The following is a 16,460-nucleotide window of genomic DNA, read 5'->3' as shown; positions in this document are numbered from 1 at the left end:
GAACCGGGACTAATGCCCCCCTTTAGTCCCGGTTGGTACCACCAACAGGGACCAAAGGCCTTGTGCTGCCCCGCGCCCAAATGTTTAGTCCTACCTCGCTAGTTGAGAGGGAGCCACACCTTTTTATAAGATGCGGTGCGCCTTCCCTCTCGAGCTCCTCTCTAAAGCAGGCTTTCGGGCCTAACCGTGCAATGTGTGCCTGTGGGCCTACTGGGCCTCCCGCGGGCCTGAATCCTGGCCCATGGTAGGGTTACTAGTCGTATTCAGGCCGTGGGTGCCCAGTAGGTGGCACTTTTTTGTTTTTTTGTTTTTCTTGTTTCTACTTACAACAAAATACTTATTGTTGCTATATTTAATTTTTTCCCCAGTTTTTTTGTTTTGTTTTCTGCATTATTTATTTTCTTTTGTTTTTTGCTTTATTTTTTAATTCTTTTTGCTTTTAGTTTTAGAAAGATTATAAACTTTCTGTTAGTGCCATTAGTTTTCAAATTTGAAAACACTTTTTTTTTGTTTTTTTTGTTTTTTTGTTGCTTTATTTATTTTATTTTGTTTCTACTTACAACAAAATACTTATTGTTGCTATTTTTATTTTTTTCCAGTTTTTTTGTTTTGTTTTCTGTATTATTTATTTTGTTTTGTTTTTTGCTTTATTTTTTAATTTCTTTAGCTTTTAGGTCAGCAAAATTATAACTCTCTGTTAGTGCCATTAGTTTTAGAAAAATTATAAACTTTCTGTTAGTGCCATTAGTTTTCAAATTTGAATAGTTAAAATTTGAACATAGATGCACCTATAGAGAAAATTCAACCTAAATTCATAGTTTTCAAATGAACTCTGAAAAAGTTGGCATAGCATACTCGTCTGTTACAAATTTGGCATGGTATCATCATAATAGTTGCGGGAGAAAGTCTTCACTTTTTCTTCGCTTGTGTCATTTGCTTATTGCGCCGTAACCATGGATAATCTTCAGTGTTTATCAGGATGCTTGGGTCAGCCTTGACATTGAAGGGAGGAATTTCATGAAACCTTTCATAATCTTCAGACATGTCTGTCTTGCCCTCCACTCCCAGGATGTCCCTTTTTCCTGAAAGAACTATGTGCCGCTTTGACTCATCGTATGATGTATTCGCTTCCTTATCTTTTCTTTTTCTCGGTCTGGTAGACATGTCCTTCACATAGATAACTTGTGCCACATCATTGGCTAGGACGAACGGTTCGTCAGTGTACCCAAGATTTTTCAGATCCACTGTTATCATTCCATACTGTGGGTCTACATGTACCCCGCCTCCTGACAGATTGACCCATTTGCACTTAAACAAAGGGACCTTAAAATCTTGTCCGTAGTCAAGTTCCCATATGTCCACTATGTAACCATAATATGTGTCCTTTCCCTTCTCGGTTGTTGCATCAAAGCGGACACCGCTATTTTGGTTGGTGCTCTTTTGGTCTTGGTCAATCGTGTAAAATGTATTCCCATTTATCTCGTATCCTTTGTAGATCAATACAGTCAAAGATGGTCCCCTGGACAACAAGTACAACTCATCACAAACAGTGTTTTCACCTCTGAGACGTGCTTCCAATAAACTGCTGAAAGTCCTAATGTGTTCACATGTAATGCAGTCATCGCACTGCTCCGGGTGTTTGGAGCGCAGATTGTTCTTGTGTTCATCGACATACGGGGTCACCAAGGTAGAGTTCTGTAGAACTGTGTAGTGTGCTTGAGACCAAGAATGCCCGTCCCTTCATATTATTGAGTCCGCTCCTAGCGTGCCTTTTCCAGTCAGTCTCCCCTCATACCGTGACTTAGGGAGACCTATCTTCTTAAGGCCAAGAATGAAGTCAACACAAAACCCGATGACATCCTCTGTTTGATGGCCCATGGAGATGCTTCCTTCTGGCCTAGCGCGATTACGGACATATTTCTTTAGGACTCCCATGAACCTCTCAAAGGGGAACATATTGTGTAGAAATACGGGCCCCAGAATGACAATCTCGTCGACTAGATGAACTAGGACATGCGTCATGATATTGAAGAAGGATGGTGGGAACACCAACTCGAAACTGACAAGACATTGCGCCACATCACTCCTTAGCCTTGGTATGATTTCTGGATCGATCACCTTCTGAGAGATTGCATTGGGGAATGCACATAGCTTCACAATGGCTAATCGGACGTTTTCCGGTAGAAGCCCCCTCAATGCAACCGGAAGCAGTTGCGTCATAATCACGTGGCAGTCATGAGACTTTAGGTTCTGGAACTTTTTCTTTGGCATATTTATTATTCCCTTTATATTCAACGAGAAGTCAGTCGGGACCTTCATACTGAGCAGGCATTCAAAGAAGATTTCTTTCTCTTCTTTCGTAAGAGCGTAGCTGGCAGGACCTTCATACTGCTTCGGAGGCATGCCGTCTTTTTCGTGCAAATGTTGCAGGTCCTCCCGTGCCTCAGGTGTATCTTTTGTCTTTCCATACACGCCCAAGAAGCCTAGCAGGTTCACGCAAAGGTTCTTCATCACGTGCATCACGTCGATTGAAGAGCGGACCTCTAGGTCTTTCCAGTAGGGTTGGTCCCAAAATATAGATTTCTTCTTCCACATGGGTGCGTGTCCCTCAGCGTCATTCGGAATAGCTAGTGCGCCGGGACCCTTTCCAAAGATTACGTGTAAATCATTGACCATAGCAAGTACGTGATCACCGGTACGCATGGCGGGCTTCTTCCGGTGATCTTCCTCGCCTTTGAAATGCTTGCCTTTCTTTCGACATTGATGGTTGGTCGGAAGAAATCGACGATGGCCCAGGTACACATTCTTCCTGCATTTGTCTAGGTATATACTTTCAGTGTCATCTAAACAATGTGTGCATGCGTGGTATCCTTTGTTTGTCTGTCCTGAAAGGTTACTGAGAGCGGGCCAATCGTTGATGGTCACGAACAGCAACGCCTTTAGGTTAAATTCCTCTTGTCTGTGCTCATCCCACATACGTACACCATTTCCATTCCACAGCTGTAAAAGTTCTTCAACTAATGGCCTAAGGTACACATCAATGTCGTTGCCGGGTTTCTTAGGGCCTTGGATGAGAACTGGCATCATAATGAACTTCCGCTTCATGCACATCCAAGGAGGAAGGTTATACATACATAGAGTCACAGGCCAGGTGCTGTGATTGCTGCTCTGCTCCCCGAAAGGATTAATGCCATCCGCGCTTAAAGCAAACCATACGTTTCTTGGGTCCTTTGCAAACTCATCCCAGTACTTTCTCACGATTTTTCTCCACTGCGACCCGTCAGCGGGTGCTCTCAACTTCTCGTCTTTCTTACGGGCCTCACTGTGCCATCGCATCGACTTGGCATGCTTTCCGTTTCTGAACAGACGTTTCAACCGTGGTATTATAGGAGCATACCACATCACCTTCGCAGGAACCCTCTTCTTGTGGGGCTCGCCTGAACATCACCAGGGTCATCTCGTCTGATCTTATACCGCAATGCACGGCATACCGGGCATGCGGTCAGATCCTTGTATGCACCGCGGTATAGGATGCAGTCATTAGGGCATGCATGTATCTTCTCCACCTCCAATCCTAGAGGGCATACGACCTTCTTTGCTGCGTATGTACTGTCGGGCAATTTGTTATCCTTTGGAAACTTCTTCTTCAATATTTTCAGTAGCTTCTCAAATCCTTTGTCAGGCACAGCATTCTCTGCCTTCCACTGCAGCAATTCTAGTACGGTACCGAGCTTTGTGTTGCCATCTTCGCAATTGGGGCACAACCCTTTTTTGTGATCCTCTAACATGCGATCGAATTTCAGTTTCTCCTTTTGACTTTCGCATTGCGTCCTTGCATCGATAATGACCCGGCGGAGATCATCATCATCGGGCACATCGTCTGGTTCCTCTTGATCTTCAGCAGCTTCACCCGTTGCAGCATCATTGGGCACATTGTCTGGTTCCTCTTGATCTTCACCAGCTCCCCCCGTTGCAGCATCACGGTATTCAGGGGGCACATAGTTGTCATCGTACTTTTCTTCTTCTTCGTCTTCCATCATAACCCCTATTTCTCCGTGCCTCGTCCAAACATTATAGTGTGGCATGAAACCCTTGTAAAGCGGGTGGGTGTGAAGGATTTTCCGGTTAGAGTAAGACACCGTATTCCCACATTTAGTGCATGGACAATACATAAAATCATTCTGCTGGTTTGCCTCAGCCGCATCAAGAAACTCATGCACGCCCTTAATGTACTCGGAGGTGTGTCTGTCACCGTACATCCATTGCTGGTTCATCTGCGTGCATTATATATAATTAAGTGTCTAAATTAATAGAAGTTCATCATCATATTAAAACCAAAATACATACATAGTTCTCATCTAACAACATATAGCTCTCCAGAGCATCTAATTAATTAAACCATACATTGAAACTATGTAAAACATTTAAATGCAAAAACAAAGGTGATCATAATCGCAACCAAGGTAACAATTGATCCAACGGCATAGTGATACCAAGCCTCGGTATGAATGGCATATTTTCTAATCTTTCTAATCTTCAAGCGCATTGCATCCATCTTTATCTTGTGATCATCGACGACATCCGCAACATGCAACTCCAATATCATCTTCTCCTCCTCAATTTTTTTTATTTTTTCCTTCAAGAAATTGTTTTCTTCTTCAACTAAATTTAACCTCTCGACAATAGGGTCGGTTGGAATTTCTGATTCACATACATCCTAGATAAATAAAATATATGTCACGTTGGTCCGCATAATTTTCATAAACAATAAATGAATCAATAGTTATAAAGATAATATATATACCACATCCGAATCATAGACAGGACGAGGGCCGACGGGGGCGGATACCAAAACCATCGCACTATATAAGATGCAATAATAAAAGCAAGAAAATGATACAAGTATCTATCTAAACATACAAGTAAGAATATTTTTCCTTTCAGAAAGAAGATAAGAACAAGAGGCTCACCACGGTGGTGTCGGTGATGAGATCGGCGCGGGTGATCGATGACGGTGAAGACGGGGGTGGGGCGTGACGGACCGCTAAATCTAGACAAATCTCGAGGAAAATGGAGCTTTGAGGTCGAGCTTCGAGAGGAGAAAGTTTAACTAGTGTGGCTTGGGCATTTCATCAAACACCTCATGTGCATAGGAGGTGAGCTAGAGCACCACACAAATCCCTCCCCTCGCCGGCCAGAGAAAAACAGAGCACTGGAGTGCTCTGCTCGCGGGCGAGGGTATATATAGGCACCTCATTGGTCACGGTTCGTGGCATGAACCGGGACTAAAGGGCAGCCTTTGGTCCCGGTTCAGGTCACCAACCGGGACCAATGGTGGTGGGCCAGGAGCCAGGCCCATTGGTCCCGGTTCGTCCCACCAACCGGGACCAAAAGGTCCAGACGAACCGGGACCAATGGCCCACGTGGCCCGGCCGGCCCCCTGGACTCACGAACCGGGTCCAATGCCCTCATTGGTCTCGGTTCTGGATTGAACCCGGACTAATGGGCTGACCCGGCCTGGACCATTGCCCCCTTTTCTACTAGTGGCCTCATCTAATTGGCCCCTCCTGATTTTCACTGGTGGACCCGCCCTCCTAATTAAATCTCTGCCAATCACAGCCCATCAGCCCTGTAAGCTCCCTGTAACTTCCCGTACATCTAGCATTGCTCATAGTCACTTTATAGCAGAACTAGGGCAAAATATATCCCGTAAACGTGCACATTTTTACGAGGTTTCATAATTTCTCTCAAAGTTTCCCTCCATCAATAGGAAGACGAGGTGTCTCATAAAAGTTACACGTCAGCTAGCTAACCACCACCGGAGGCCGCCGCGCTGCCGCCCACCAACCCACCACCATCGACCTCTGCTGTCCGCCATCAGCCACCGCCGCCGGAGTATGCCATCGCCATCGCGCCACTGCCAAAACCATTTTTAGGGAAAGTTTTACAGGAACCGAGAAAATACCTCAACCGTCAACTTCCACTAAATTTTGCGGAAACCCGTAAAAATGGTTTTACCAGGAGTTATTTACGGGAGCTGTTGGAGAAGCTTCAGTAAACTGGTAGTAGTACAATACAATCCATACATGAATAGATAACCCGTTTGGTCTGTTCCACTTTATTTCGTTCCATGTACGTACTGTATACACGTAACACGTATACAATGCAGCATCACGTGCTAGCTTTTATTTAACAGCATGGATCAGTCTCAACTTACTTTTAGCTAGCCTTTTATTCTTATCATAGCTAGCTAGCCCTTTGATCGATCGACGGAGAACGTAATCTAGTCGCGGCAGTCGACGAACTGGTAGTTGACGTTGAGGTGGCCCTGCTGGTACCCGATCCCGTTGGTGTCGATCTTGGTGAAGACGGTGTCCCAGTCCAGGTCCAGCCCGCCGTTGGCGCACTGGTCCACGATCCTCGCCGTGATCTGCGCCCCCGTCGCCGGGTTGGTCACCTGGAGGCACTTGCCGCAGGACGCCTGCCCGTGGGCGCCGGCGGGGCCGCAGAACGCCGTCCACCCGTACTTGGACCGCCACGACAGCGGCTTGCTGGCGTCCCAGGTCGCGCAGTAGGCGCTCACCGCGGGCGCGCCCAGGTCCCAGTTGTTCTGCGCCGGCCGGTAGTAGTGGTACGTCGCCCGCACGTTGGTCGCCTGCTGCGCCGTGGCCGCCGCCGCCGCCGCGCACAGCAGCGCCACCACCAGCATCGGGCGTGCGGCCATCGTCGTCTCGTCGACCACGGTGATCAGTCACAACCTGCTAGCTAGTTTGTGTGGGTGTGTGTATTGGACTTGCTGCTGGCTGAAGCTGGATGGGATGGGAACTGCTCTTTCGCCGATGAGTTTATATAGAGGTGGGAGGGACGGACGCGGCGTCTCACATGTTATGTTGGCATGACTTTTCTTCTCTTCCTTGTGGAAATCTACAAGCTTCTATGCATTTTCCACAGACCGGAAGTCAGTTGCATGCACTACTCACAACCACGTGGGCACTCTTTAACTAGTTCTGCCACCTAGCTTGTCAGCTCTCGCAAGTGTCACTTTCCACAAATCTGTGCGGTTGCAGTTGCAAGCCACATGAATGGTAGAAGAGAAATATCTCAGTCATCGACCAAGTTTTCATTTTTCGGGAAAGAAAAGGACCCGATTTATTAAAAAAGAATCATCAAAAATACAAAACATCTCAAACATAACAAAAAATACATTGAGATTCCGAGACCATCAACAACCACTATTGCCTTCAGAACGAGCAGGTGATGTGCAGCTGTCGTTGCTCCCCTACCTGAGCTGGCTTGACCTTCTGAGGACAACCGGAAGTCTTCGTGCACGTGCCTCTAAGGACCAACGCCCTGGAACCGCAATTATCGCCGTTGAACTCCTCATAGATCTGAAGCACCTGATGACAGTGTCCTGAATTAGTGGGTCTACACCACATCAGCCCGCCATTGTTGGGCCGAGCCGAGGACCCACCGACAACCGAAGAATGGGCCACACATGCCCTGGCCCGCAGCGTATGATGAAATCCTCCGAAGACTTGTCGTACACTTCAAGGCGTTTTTGAATGATCGGCATGTTATCCCTAGAGGCCTTGCATCTTCAGGCACTGAGGATCACAATAACCATCACGCAAGGTCCCAGCCCCCGCGTCGTCCCCGCTAGGGCGGCTCGGGCGGCTCCCTACCCAGCCGCCGGGGCGCATACTCCTTCCTCCCCACCCTCCGCCGCCGCCAAGGGACGCCGCCGGTCTAAGCCCGGGGGCCGACGGCGGTGGCGGAAGACATCACCTCTCTCCCGTGGATCTGGGGTTGTGCGGATCCCCGAATCATGTGGAGGCGCCTCAGATCCGATAGGCAACGGTGATGGATGTGGCGCGGCGGCGTCGGAGGCGGCGCGGGTTGCGGGCGCGGCGACCAGCCCTGTTCGGGCGGCGGCGGCACTGCGGTCGGCGACGGCGGCGGCGCGCCATCTGCGTTTGGATCGGCGGCGGCGGCGTGGAGGGCCTGGTGGTCGCGTAGGCGGCACCTCCGTCAGATCTGTTCTGACCGGTGCAGTCGGCGGTGGTGGTCATCTCTTCCGTCAGAGGTGATCGGCCTGCGGCTGGGTGATGGATCTCAAGATCCATCAGCTAGTCCCGGCTATGAGTCGGGAAGACATAGTTGCCGGTGAAAACCGAGCCGTTGGCGGGCGATGGCGGCGTTTTGCGTCGTTATCTCGATGAAGGCATCGTCGTGTAACTGTTGTCAACCCACTCGTGCTGCTTCGGGGGAAACCCTAGGATCTGGTCTTCCAGATCGAACGATAGCGGTACTAATAATAGTGGTTAATGATAAAATCACGAGTGGTTGGGGTGCGCCAGGCCTAGGCAATAGTGCAACGCCTAGGCGACACATGAGCGCCCCGATAGCAAGCTATTGTGTTGGACCCTACCTCATAAAAAATAAATTTAGTATTGTTGTGGGCACATAGCCCACATATCAGATATTAAACTGATAAAAACAAATACTACACTTAATCTTAGTCAAAAGGCCAAGAAAGGTATACTTTGAAAAAAAAGAGATTCGCCACATTGTTTTATAACTCTCTCCACGGGCTCCACGCTGTGCTTAGGCGAGGTAGTACTAATAATCCTGTTGTGATTACCTCGGTAAACCTCTCCCTTACCAGCGTTTTGGGCTGGAAAGCTACACGAGACTATGGCAGTCCAGGATCATGTGACGTGTAGTAGTACTTCCCCACGAGGAGCCCATTTAATTTTACTGGCACCTCAAAAAAAATTACTGGCCATTCCATTTCCGTAAAAAAAAGAAAGACGTTGCAGGTTGGTTCCCAGTTACACCCAGCATGTAGGCTGTAGCAGAAATCCATCGAAAACAGAAATTAGGGCATAAAATGTGCCAATAATTTAAAATTGAGTAAATATTGTCGCGAACTATTACTATAAGTATATCTCATTCGCTGCAAAATTACTTGCCATTTTCTCCCTTAAATTGTGACATGTACACCACACAACAAAGCAATAGCTAGCCGCTGATCTCATCCCTAAGTACATGTCATTGATAGAATCATGAGAGACTCAAAGGGCAACAGATCAATATGTGAAACTGACTTAGGTTTGTCCCCGCAAGAAAAAAAAACTGACATAGGTCTGGACCAAATGAGATTGATTTGTTACACCGTCATGATTGTAATCCCCAAGGTTAAGCAATAAAAAGCTCATCTACTCGCGAAAGAAAAGTGTGAAACTGATGCAGGAGCTGTCCTGAAGCCATATCGTTCATATGATCCGCAATGAGCAGTAGTGCAGATCTTACATTCTCACAAGCAAAAGGACATTTCCTATCAGGGATTCTCTCTTGAGCTCTCTGACATGCACAAGCTCGTGGTACTATTTATTACCTTTTGTAACTCTCAACGGTAATGCCGATGCTGACAACACGCATCATGTTTCCTTACCAATTGCCAACTACCACTACTTTAAAACAGTAATATTTTTCCTTCTTTGTGACCAAGTATCGGTAGACTATAATACATGAATCCTAGAGGTCAAGGAAATGAGCAGCTAATATCTTTCCTGTTGAATTTCCTTTTATTTCTACCTACTAGAAGTGCTCATGAATGGGAATAATTTGTTTTTTTTTCAAAATAGTGAAGTGTGCTAAACAAGTGATCAAATCGATCCAGTCCTCCAATCACAAGTCAATTAGAATTGCTCTGCTTTGTTAACCATCATCACTCCATCCCTTTCACATTCACTTGTGCTCTCCTCATGCTCCAGGCCCTGAGCTGTGGCACCCTGACCGTGGCACTGCCGTTGTTGAAGGCATACATGTGGGCCACGCCGTCGACAACCGCCACGGGGTACACTCTGGCAATGATGCAGACCCTGCCGCTACCGCCGAAGCTCTCCACTGCCGACCGATCAATCTGCACGGCACATCATCCATTTTCAGTTCTGACACAAAGCGCGTGAAGTGAGCAACATGAGAAATGAAAAGGCCTTCCAAGCTCACCAGAGTTCTCAGAGATATCTTCTTTTCTTTTTCAAGGTCATATTCAAAGAAGCCTCCATAGGCTGGTGTGTACAGTCCTGGTCTCAATGAAGAACTGTGCAAAAAAAGAAAATAATTGTTTTTAGTTTTCAGACATTTGTAGAGATAAATAAAACATTAAGGCAAGAACCATAAGCATTAACCTTCTTAGATCAGAGCACATGAGTATCATGTACTTCTGCTCTGACTTGTACACCCGGAAGTGCACAGCAGTGTGCTCCTCCATGTTGTCAGAGGCCAGGACAACAAGTCCAAATGGCCCTATGCCACCATTGACTGATGCACCCGCTTCCCGGCAATGCTTCTCGACGTCCAAAAGCCAGGAGGGATCGAAAGGATCGGCTTTATCGATGGACGTCAGCTCAAAGTCTATCTCCACATCAGCCTGTTTCAAGAGAATGACGTGCCGGATCAGCTACAGTTGCTCTGAAAAATACAGAACACCTAAGCTGAAGAATATATGCTAGTGTTTTTGTTGCCAAATATGTAACTATCAGTTTATTGGCGTGGGACTTTTTGAGGGATTTTTTCTCTGGATGACAAAGGCAAGCCTGTTTGTGTACAGGAAACTACCTGGAAACTGTCAGTTCCCTTAATCTCAAACAGACCACCCTTCTTCAGCTCTAGTCCTTGATGGTTGATTTCATTTCCTCGAAGGGACTCGACCTCTTCAACTGGCCATTGCAGCAACTGCTTGCCATGGCTGTCTAACCAAATTGTCCTGGGAATTGCCTAAAAGTAATAGCAAAAATGTTAAAGTTGCTACACTGATTTGGTAAATCAATATTTCAATATGAAGCAGTTATAGCGAATGAGAGGCAGATTTTCTTACATGGATTCCTGCCCAACCTTTTGCAACATCGTCCAAAGAACTGTCTGTCTCGTTAGTCCAACCCCATATGATCCTCCTGCCCTTCTTCGAGTCGAAAAATGACTTTGAGGCATAGAAATTACCATAATCGATCCTCAACCATAGCCGGCGGTCATCTAGGACAGTATCTGGAATAAAGGTGTCACTTTTCAGATCATAAACCCCAATCATGTACTTGTCACAGGAATCCAGGCTCATCTTGAGGACATGCTTGGCACCATTCGGGATCGCTGCAGACAGGTCCAGTCCACCGCTATTGCCTGGCAATACCGCGAAGAAATCCGGGCACTCCCACATAGAGGAGGAATTGGATGAATACAGTGGGTGGTCAACTCTAGTCCAGTTCAGAAAGTCTTTGCTCTTGTACAAAAGTGCAGCACTGTCGCCGTTGAGCTCAGCACCAACTGCTATCCTCCACAGTCCATCAGGTCCAACCCAACCGGTAGTCGGATCCCTGAACTGGCCCGAGTTCAAGCCTGGACCGACCGGCTGGATCACCGGGTTATTGCCGGCTTTGGTCCATTCCCTCAGGTACGGGTCAGACATGTTTTTCGGAACCACAATGTTTTGGACCTGACGCTTTTCCGGGTCGGCACCGGTGTATATGATGACCAGTCGGTTACCGGGGAGGATTGTGGCTGAGCCGGTCCAGCAACCGTTTATGTCGCTCGGGGTGTCCCGCGCTATTGCGGTTTCAAGTGGAATCCAGTTGATGAGGTCTGTAGAAACTGAGTGGCCCCAAACTATGTTACCCCAGACGGAGCCATTGGGGTTGTACTGGTAGAACTCATGGTATATGCCATTGTAGTACATTGGCCCTGAAATGTTTAAGAAGGCAGTGTAAGATGTAGGGTGCTGCAATTCAAAAGTGCTTTGTGCCTGAAATATTCATACCGTTTGGATCTTTTGTGTTTTCGTAGATTTCCAAGGATCGCCAATCCATCGGATACATGAAAAAGGTGAGAGAATGTCAACGATTTGCAGTAACATATGCACACAGCTAATAGGATTTGATAATTGGCAATAGTAACAGGAGAAAACATATTCTGGATTCCAAAACAGGCCAGTACTTCATTACTTGCAGCAACAGATCTGTCTAATATTTCCCAGACACCTGATGTTAAGTGGATGCTTTCTGACAAAAAGCAGCACTAACGGTGGAGCAAATTTGGACATCTTCAGAGAATACTATGGATGTGGGCAAGCATTCTTGGGAAAGCAAATCACTATACAGTGAACACGTCCGTTTTGGGCAAGAATCTAGAAAACATGGCTATCATCATACTATAGTGGTGTCACTGAAAATCCAACTGCAGGTACAGAGAGCACCTAATGTGTGCAACATTCAGAAACACAAGTAATGAGTTGGCCACCTACCGTCCCCCTCACCATGTAATAACTACTTTCTGACAGCAAAAACAGTATGCAATATTAACAACACTGCCTCAAAAAATTTACTACAACATGTATATTTATATTTAGCAAGTAAATTATTCAATAATACTAGCACAAACAGAATTAACTCGGCTTCTACAGCTGAACAGAACAACCAGCCAATCAGATCACTAGCTTTTCCAGCAACACCCAAGAACAAGCAAAGCAGACCAAATCACACCATCTGATTGGCCACAGCCAAAAAGCCAACAGATGGCCCAGGAAGCAAGCAATCAGAGAGAGGGAGGCGTATGAACATACCGTTGATCCAGTTCTTGGGGGGCTGGAAGTGGTAGGCGGTCCGGTACCTCTGGCTGACGATGGACGAGACCTTCTGGGACTGCGGGTAGAGGAAGACTCGCTCCCCATTGCTGCCGCAGATGAGGTCGGACACACAGCAGAAGCAGAGGACGACGAGGAGGAAGAAGGCCCAGGATTGGGCCATGGGAGAGGGGGACAGGAGGAGGAACCGAGGAAGGGGACTAGTAGTTCTTCAGATGGGGATGTGAAATGAGGCGAGAAGACTTTGTTAACCCGTTGTTTACGACCCCTGGGCGAGCAGAGGCACGCAAGTCATGACTGGTCCAGGCAGGATTTGAAATGCCAGCCAGCATTGCATTGTTTCTGCTGGAAGAAATGGGTCTCTTTCAGAGATTTCAGAGGGGGTTTCAAAGGTCTCTTTCAGAGACGAGACGATTTTTCTGATGGAGGAAATGGGGTTCGGATGGGTGTGCAGTTTTCTATTGCCACTTGCACTTGGTGCTCCTTTTTCAGTCTGAACCTTGCTCTTTAGGAGTATCATGGAAGCAGAGAGCCACTGTCAGTTCCATGTGATGAAGGGGTTAAAATAAAGCATGTGTTCCTAGGCTACAAGACATGCTACAAAGTACTACTGCAGAAGAGGATGGTACCACAAAATAACATTTGATCCAGCTTCTTTTCTGCCTAGAGATAACGATTTTTCTTTCTCCATCGGCATATAATTGGGCTCTCTTGAAAATCCTCACTTGTCACTGAGAGTAGGTTGCTTCTGTGATCCAGGCACTTGTATCGTCGTATAGGCGATTAACATTATGGTATGAGGAATCACAAATGATCATAATTAATCAGGAAATTTTGATTTGCCTCCGTGGCTTCACAGCACCCTCAGGAGTCAGGATCCAGCAGCAAACTCTCCACACAATGTCATGATTCCTGTGTGAATAACATGCAACATGATGCCACACTTGTTGTGCCTGAGCTAGAAACAGAGCGCCATTTTTCATTTCAGAAATAAAAGAAATCTAACCACTATGAAAAGGCGAGCAAGTAACAATTCCAGTATATCAGTACGTATTATAGGTAGTTAAATGCAGACCGCATCATGTCAGAAATCAGCAATTTAATTGTCATATCACAAAATTAAAGCATGAGATTGTCAAGCTAAAAAAATGAGATTGTCAAGCTAAAAAAAATGAGATTGGTGTGAAATGGTTGACAGCAAAAGAAGAAAGTGGGCAAACAAGAAAGGTTGTGGTCCAAGAATTTCCTTGAGCCAATTTAAGCATGGTTTACTGCAGTTTTGCATGAGAGTTTCCATGCGAATTCTCGGCTCCATGGACTTATGAATGAAGAAGCAAAAATGAAAGGTCGGAAAATAACAAAGATAGAGTCAATTACACGAAACCACTTTATTAACGTCGGCAAAACCCCTTAGTACTCCTTCCAGTCCTTCTTACTCTGCATATTAGATTTCCTCCAAGTCAAACTTCGTGAAGTTTCACCAAATTTATATTAAAAATCGTCAACATTCACTATACAAAATAAATATAATATGAAAAATATATTTTATGATGGATCCAATGATATGGGAAATGATTAGAATCATCCGGCCGATCTATGCATCATGATCCGTCACATCGAGAGCTAGCCACGTGTCGAACGGTCCCATACACCACAAGTCTTAGGATTTTGCAACATTGTCTATGTTTCCGAAAACATGGGGAATGTTGCAGTGGCAACGGAACAGTGTGATGATGCAGACAAAAATTCTGCAATATAATCTTTGTTGCAAAAACATTCTGCAATATACATCCTAGGCTAGAAGACATGCTACAGAGGGCTGCAAAAGAGGATGGTACCACAAAAATAACATTTGATCCAGCTTTTTTTTTTCTTCTGCTTAGAGATAATGATTTGTTTTCTTTGCATTGGCCGGTAATGCTTCTATGATCCAGGCACTTGTATGATTGTATCATGGTATAGCCGATTAATATTACGGTATAAGGAATCACAAAGAAAAAGATGATGATGATTAATCAGGAAATTTTGATCTGCTGCCTCTGTGGCTTCACAGCAACACACACTTTTACCCTTGGGATCCAGCAGCAAACTCTTCACGCATGGTCATGATTCCTGTGTGAATAATATGCAACATGATGCCACACTTGTTGTGCCTGAATTAAAGAAAAAAAAACACCATTTTCATTAGAAATGGAAGAAAGCTAAAAGCATCTCCAGCCGCGCCCCCAACAGCCCCCCCAAGGCACTTTTTTAGCGTCGGCGCTGAAAAACGGCCCAGTTGTGTCTCCAGAAGCCTAATTTTCGCCGGTAAGGCCCAAATTTGGCGCTGGTTGACCCAGACCGAACCCGGCGCGCTGGGGGGGGGCGCCTGGGGGCGCCGGGGGAATATTTTTGGCGCGAAAGCACGGTGGGCCCACCGAGTCAGCGAGCCTGGCGCATCATCGTCCTCATCTCCTCGGTTCCCGTGGGGAATCAATAGCAAGGCTACCACGCTGCCGCGCCGGTCAGCCACCATTGATGCCTCACGGGCGGTGCAATGAAGGCGCGGCGACGCGTGTCCCGCCCGAGCCCGCCACACGTACACATGTCGGCCGCCCTCCCACCGTCCCAAGCCCGGCTATAAAAGCCGCCCTCGCCGGGAGCACACACTCCATTCGCCACAGCTCCTCCTGTCCCCGCTGATGCCCCTCTCGACCGAGCTCGTCTCTCCTCTTCCTTTCTCCCCGCCGACGAGCATGGCCGAGCGCTACCCAGGCGACGACGCGGCAGCGAATGGCTTCGGCCGCTGTCATCTGCACGAGGACAAGGCACAACTCCTCTACGAGGCCGACTACCCAGCACCGCCGGACATGCGGGTGCCGGTCACGTGGAAGCTGAGCACCGGTGGAGTCCCAGTGCCACCACTCACCCACCGGCGCTGCCCGCCGCGCCGAGATCGCGTGCATCCGGTCCTCGCTGACGGAGGAGGTGCGTAATCAGCTGAGGTACGCCCCCGACAGCAACACGCTGTGGACTATGTATTTCGAACGCCGCCACGCCGACCAGCTCGCCTCCTCGAACGGCGTCGAGCCCCGCGGCTGCCACAACTCCGAGGGGTGGCGCCGATGGTGGGGCGTCCCCGGCCGCACCCTCAAAGCCGTCCTCGAGCAAATTGAGGCCGGCAACACGGCGCGCCTGGAGTACCCGGCGCCCCCAGCTTCTCGCGCTGCCGCGGCAGCTCCTGGACGCCGCGGCGGATGGAGATGGCGACCTCCTCCTCGTCGAGCTTTGGTTCCCTTTCCTCTGGTTCGCCGGCATTCCGCCCCATCAAGACGGAGCCACAGGAGACGCCGCTCGAGCGCCGTACCCGCGGTGGTGCCCTCGTCATCCGCGAGGGCGGCCACCCCTTTCCTTCTTCTTCCCGGCTCGTCAGGCCGAAGACCGAGCCGGGGTTTCTCCCCGTGAAGAAGGAGCCCGTGGACATGGCCGCCCACGAGACCACCCTCAAATGGGCGAGGGCGGAGTATGCCCGCGAGCAGCTGGAGCGCTAGTGCCACGCCTTCGAGGAGATCGCCGCTCGTTACCGCGGACGTGAGGAAGGCGGCGGCGTCGTCCTCGACAGCGACGACGAGGACGCACCCGGGCCGTCCAACCCCCCACGCATCGACGACGCTGGTCAGGGATGACAGCGACGGCGACTACATCTGGTTCTACAAGCTCCTCGGCATATAGAAGGCGGGCAGCGGCGGACGACGACAGTGGCGTAGTAGTGCTAGGCGTAGTTGTAGTTTTTAGTTTATGTTTTTAAGTTTTTGTACAAATATCAATGTAATCGTCTAGGCTG

The 16,460-nt window shown here is 47.9% G+C and overlaps 2 protein-coding genes and 1 non-coding gene across 3 annotated transcripts; all 3 read right to left on the bottom strand.

The window, feature by feature from the left end:
* Window positions 1–6,083: 6,083 nt before the first annotated feature.
* On the bottom strand, window positions 6,084–6,826 carry LOC119270671 (wheatwin-1). The gene has a single exon (XM_037552711.1). The coding sequence runs from the start codon at window positions 6,722–6,724 to the stop codon at window positions 6,284–6,286; it is 441 nt and encodes a 146-aa protein (XP_037408608.1). The 5' UTR covers window positions 6,725–6,826; the 3' UTR covers window positions 6,084–6,283.
* A 1,517-nt stretch (window positions 6,827–8,343) lies between these two features.
* On the bottom strand, window positions 8,344–8,540 carry LOC119273774. Its single transcript, XR_005134970.1, has one exon. It is a non-coding gene; the product is annotated as a U2 spliceosomal RNA (small nuclear RNA).
* Window positions 8,541–9,364: 824 nt separating this feature from the next.
* Window positions 9,365–13,226, bottom strand: LOC119270670 (beta-fructofuranosidase, insoluble isoenzyme 4-like). Its single transcript, XM_037552710.1, has 7 exons — window positions 12,617–13,226; window positions 11,816–11,824; window positions 10,883–11,739; window positions 10,624–10,782; window positions 10,194–10,435; window positions 10,012–10,105; window positions 9,365–9,925 (listed from the first exon to the last, which is right to left on the bottom strand). The coding sequence occupies exons 1-7, from the start codon at window positions 12,798–12,800 to the stop codon at window positions 9,731–9,733; spliced, it is 1,740 nt and encodes a 579-aa protein (XP_037408607.1). The 5' UTR covers window positions 12,801–13,226; the 3' UTR covers window positions 9,365–9,730.
* Between the last annotated feature and the right edge of the window lie 3,234 nt (window positions 13,227–16,460).

Source organism: Triticum dicoccoides, chromosome 3A (genome assembly GCF_002162155.2).
Source record: "Triticum dicoccoides isolate Atlit2015 ecotype Zavitan chromosome 3A, WEW_v2.0, whole genome shotgun sequence".
NCBI classification, from domain to species: Eukaryota; Viridiplantae; Streptophyta; class Magnoliopsida; order Poales; family Poaceae; genus Triticum; species Triticum dicoccoides.
Note: the sequence above shows the minus strand (reverse complement) of the source record. Positions and strands in the feature narration are given on the sequence as shown.

What these genes read in the sequence shown, in the direction of transcription:
- LOC119270671 (XM_037552711.1), bottom strand. Translation starts at nt 6,724, where the DNA reads ATGGCCGCACGCCCGATGCTGGTGGTGGCGCTGCTGTGCGCGGCGGCG.
- LOC119270670 (XM_037552710.1), bottom strand. Translation starts at nt 12,800, where the DNA reads ATGGCCCAATCCTGGGCCTTCTTCCTCCTCGTCGTCCTCTGCTTCTGC. An exon ending in AAGGTTGGGCAGGAATCCAT is followed by an intron (nt 10,783 to 10,882) that starts GTAAGAAAATCT and finishes TATTACTTTTAG; the next exon opens with GCAATTCCCAGGACAATTTG. An exon ending in AGATATCTCTGAGAACTCTG is followed by an intron (nt 9,926 to 10,011) that starts GTGAGCTTGGAA and finishes TGTGCCGTGCAG; the next exon opens with ATTGATCGGTCGGCAGTGGA.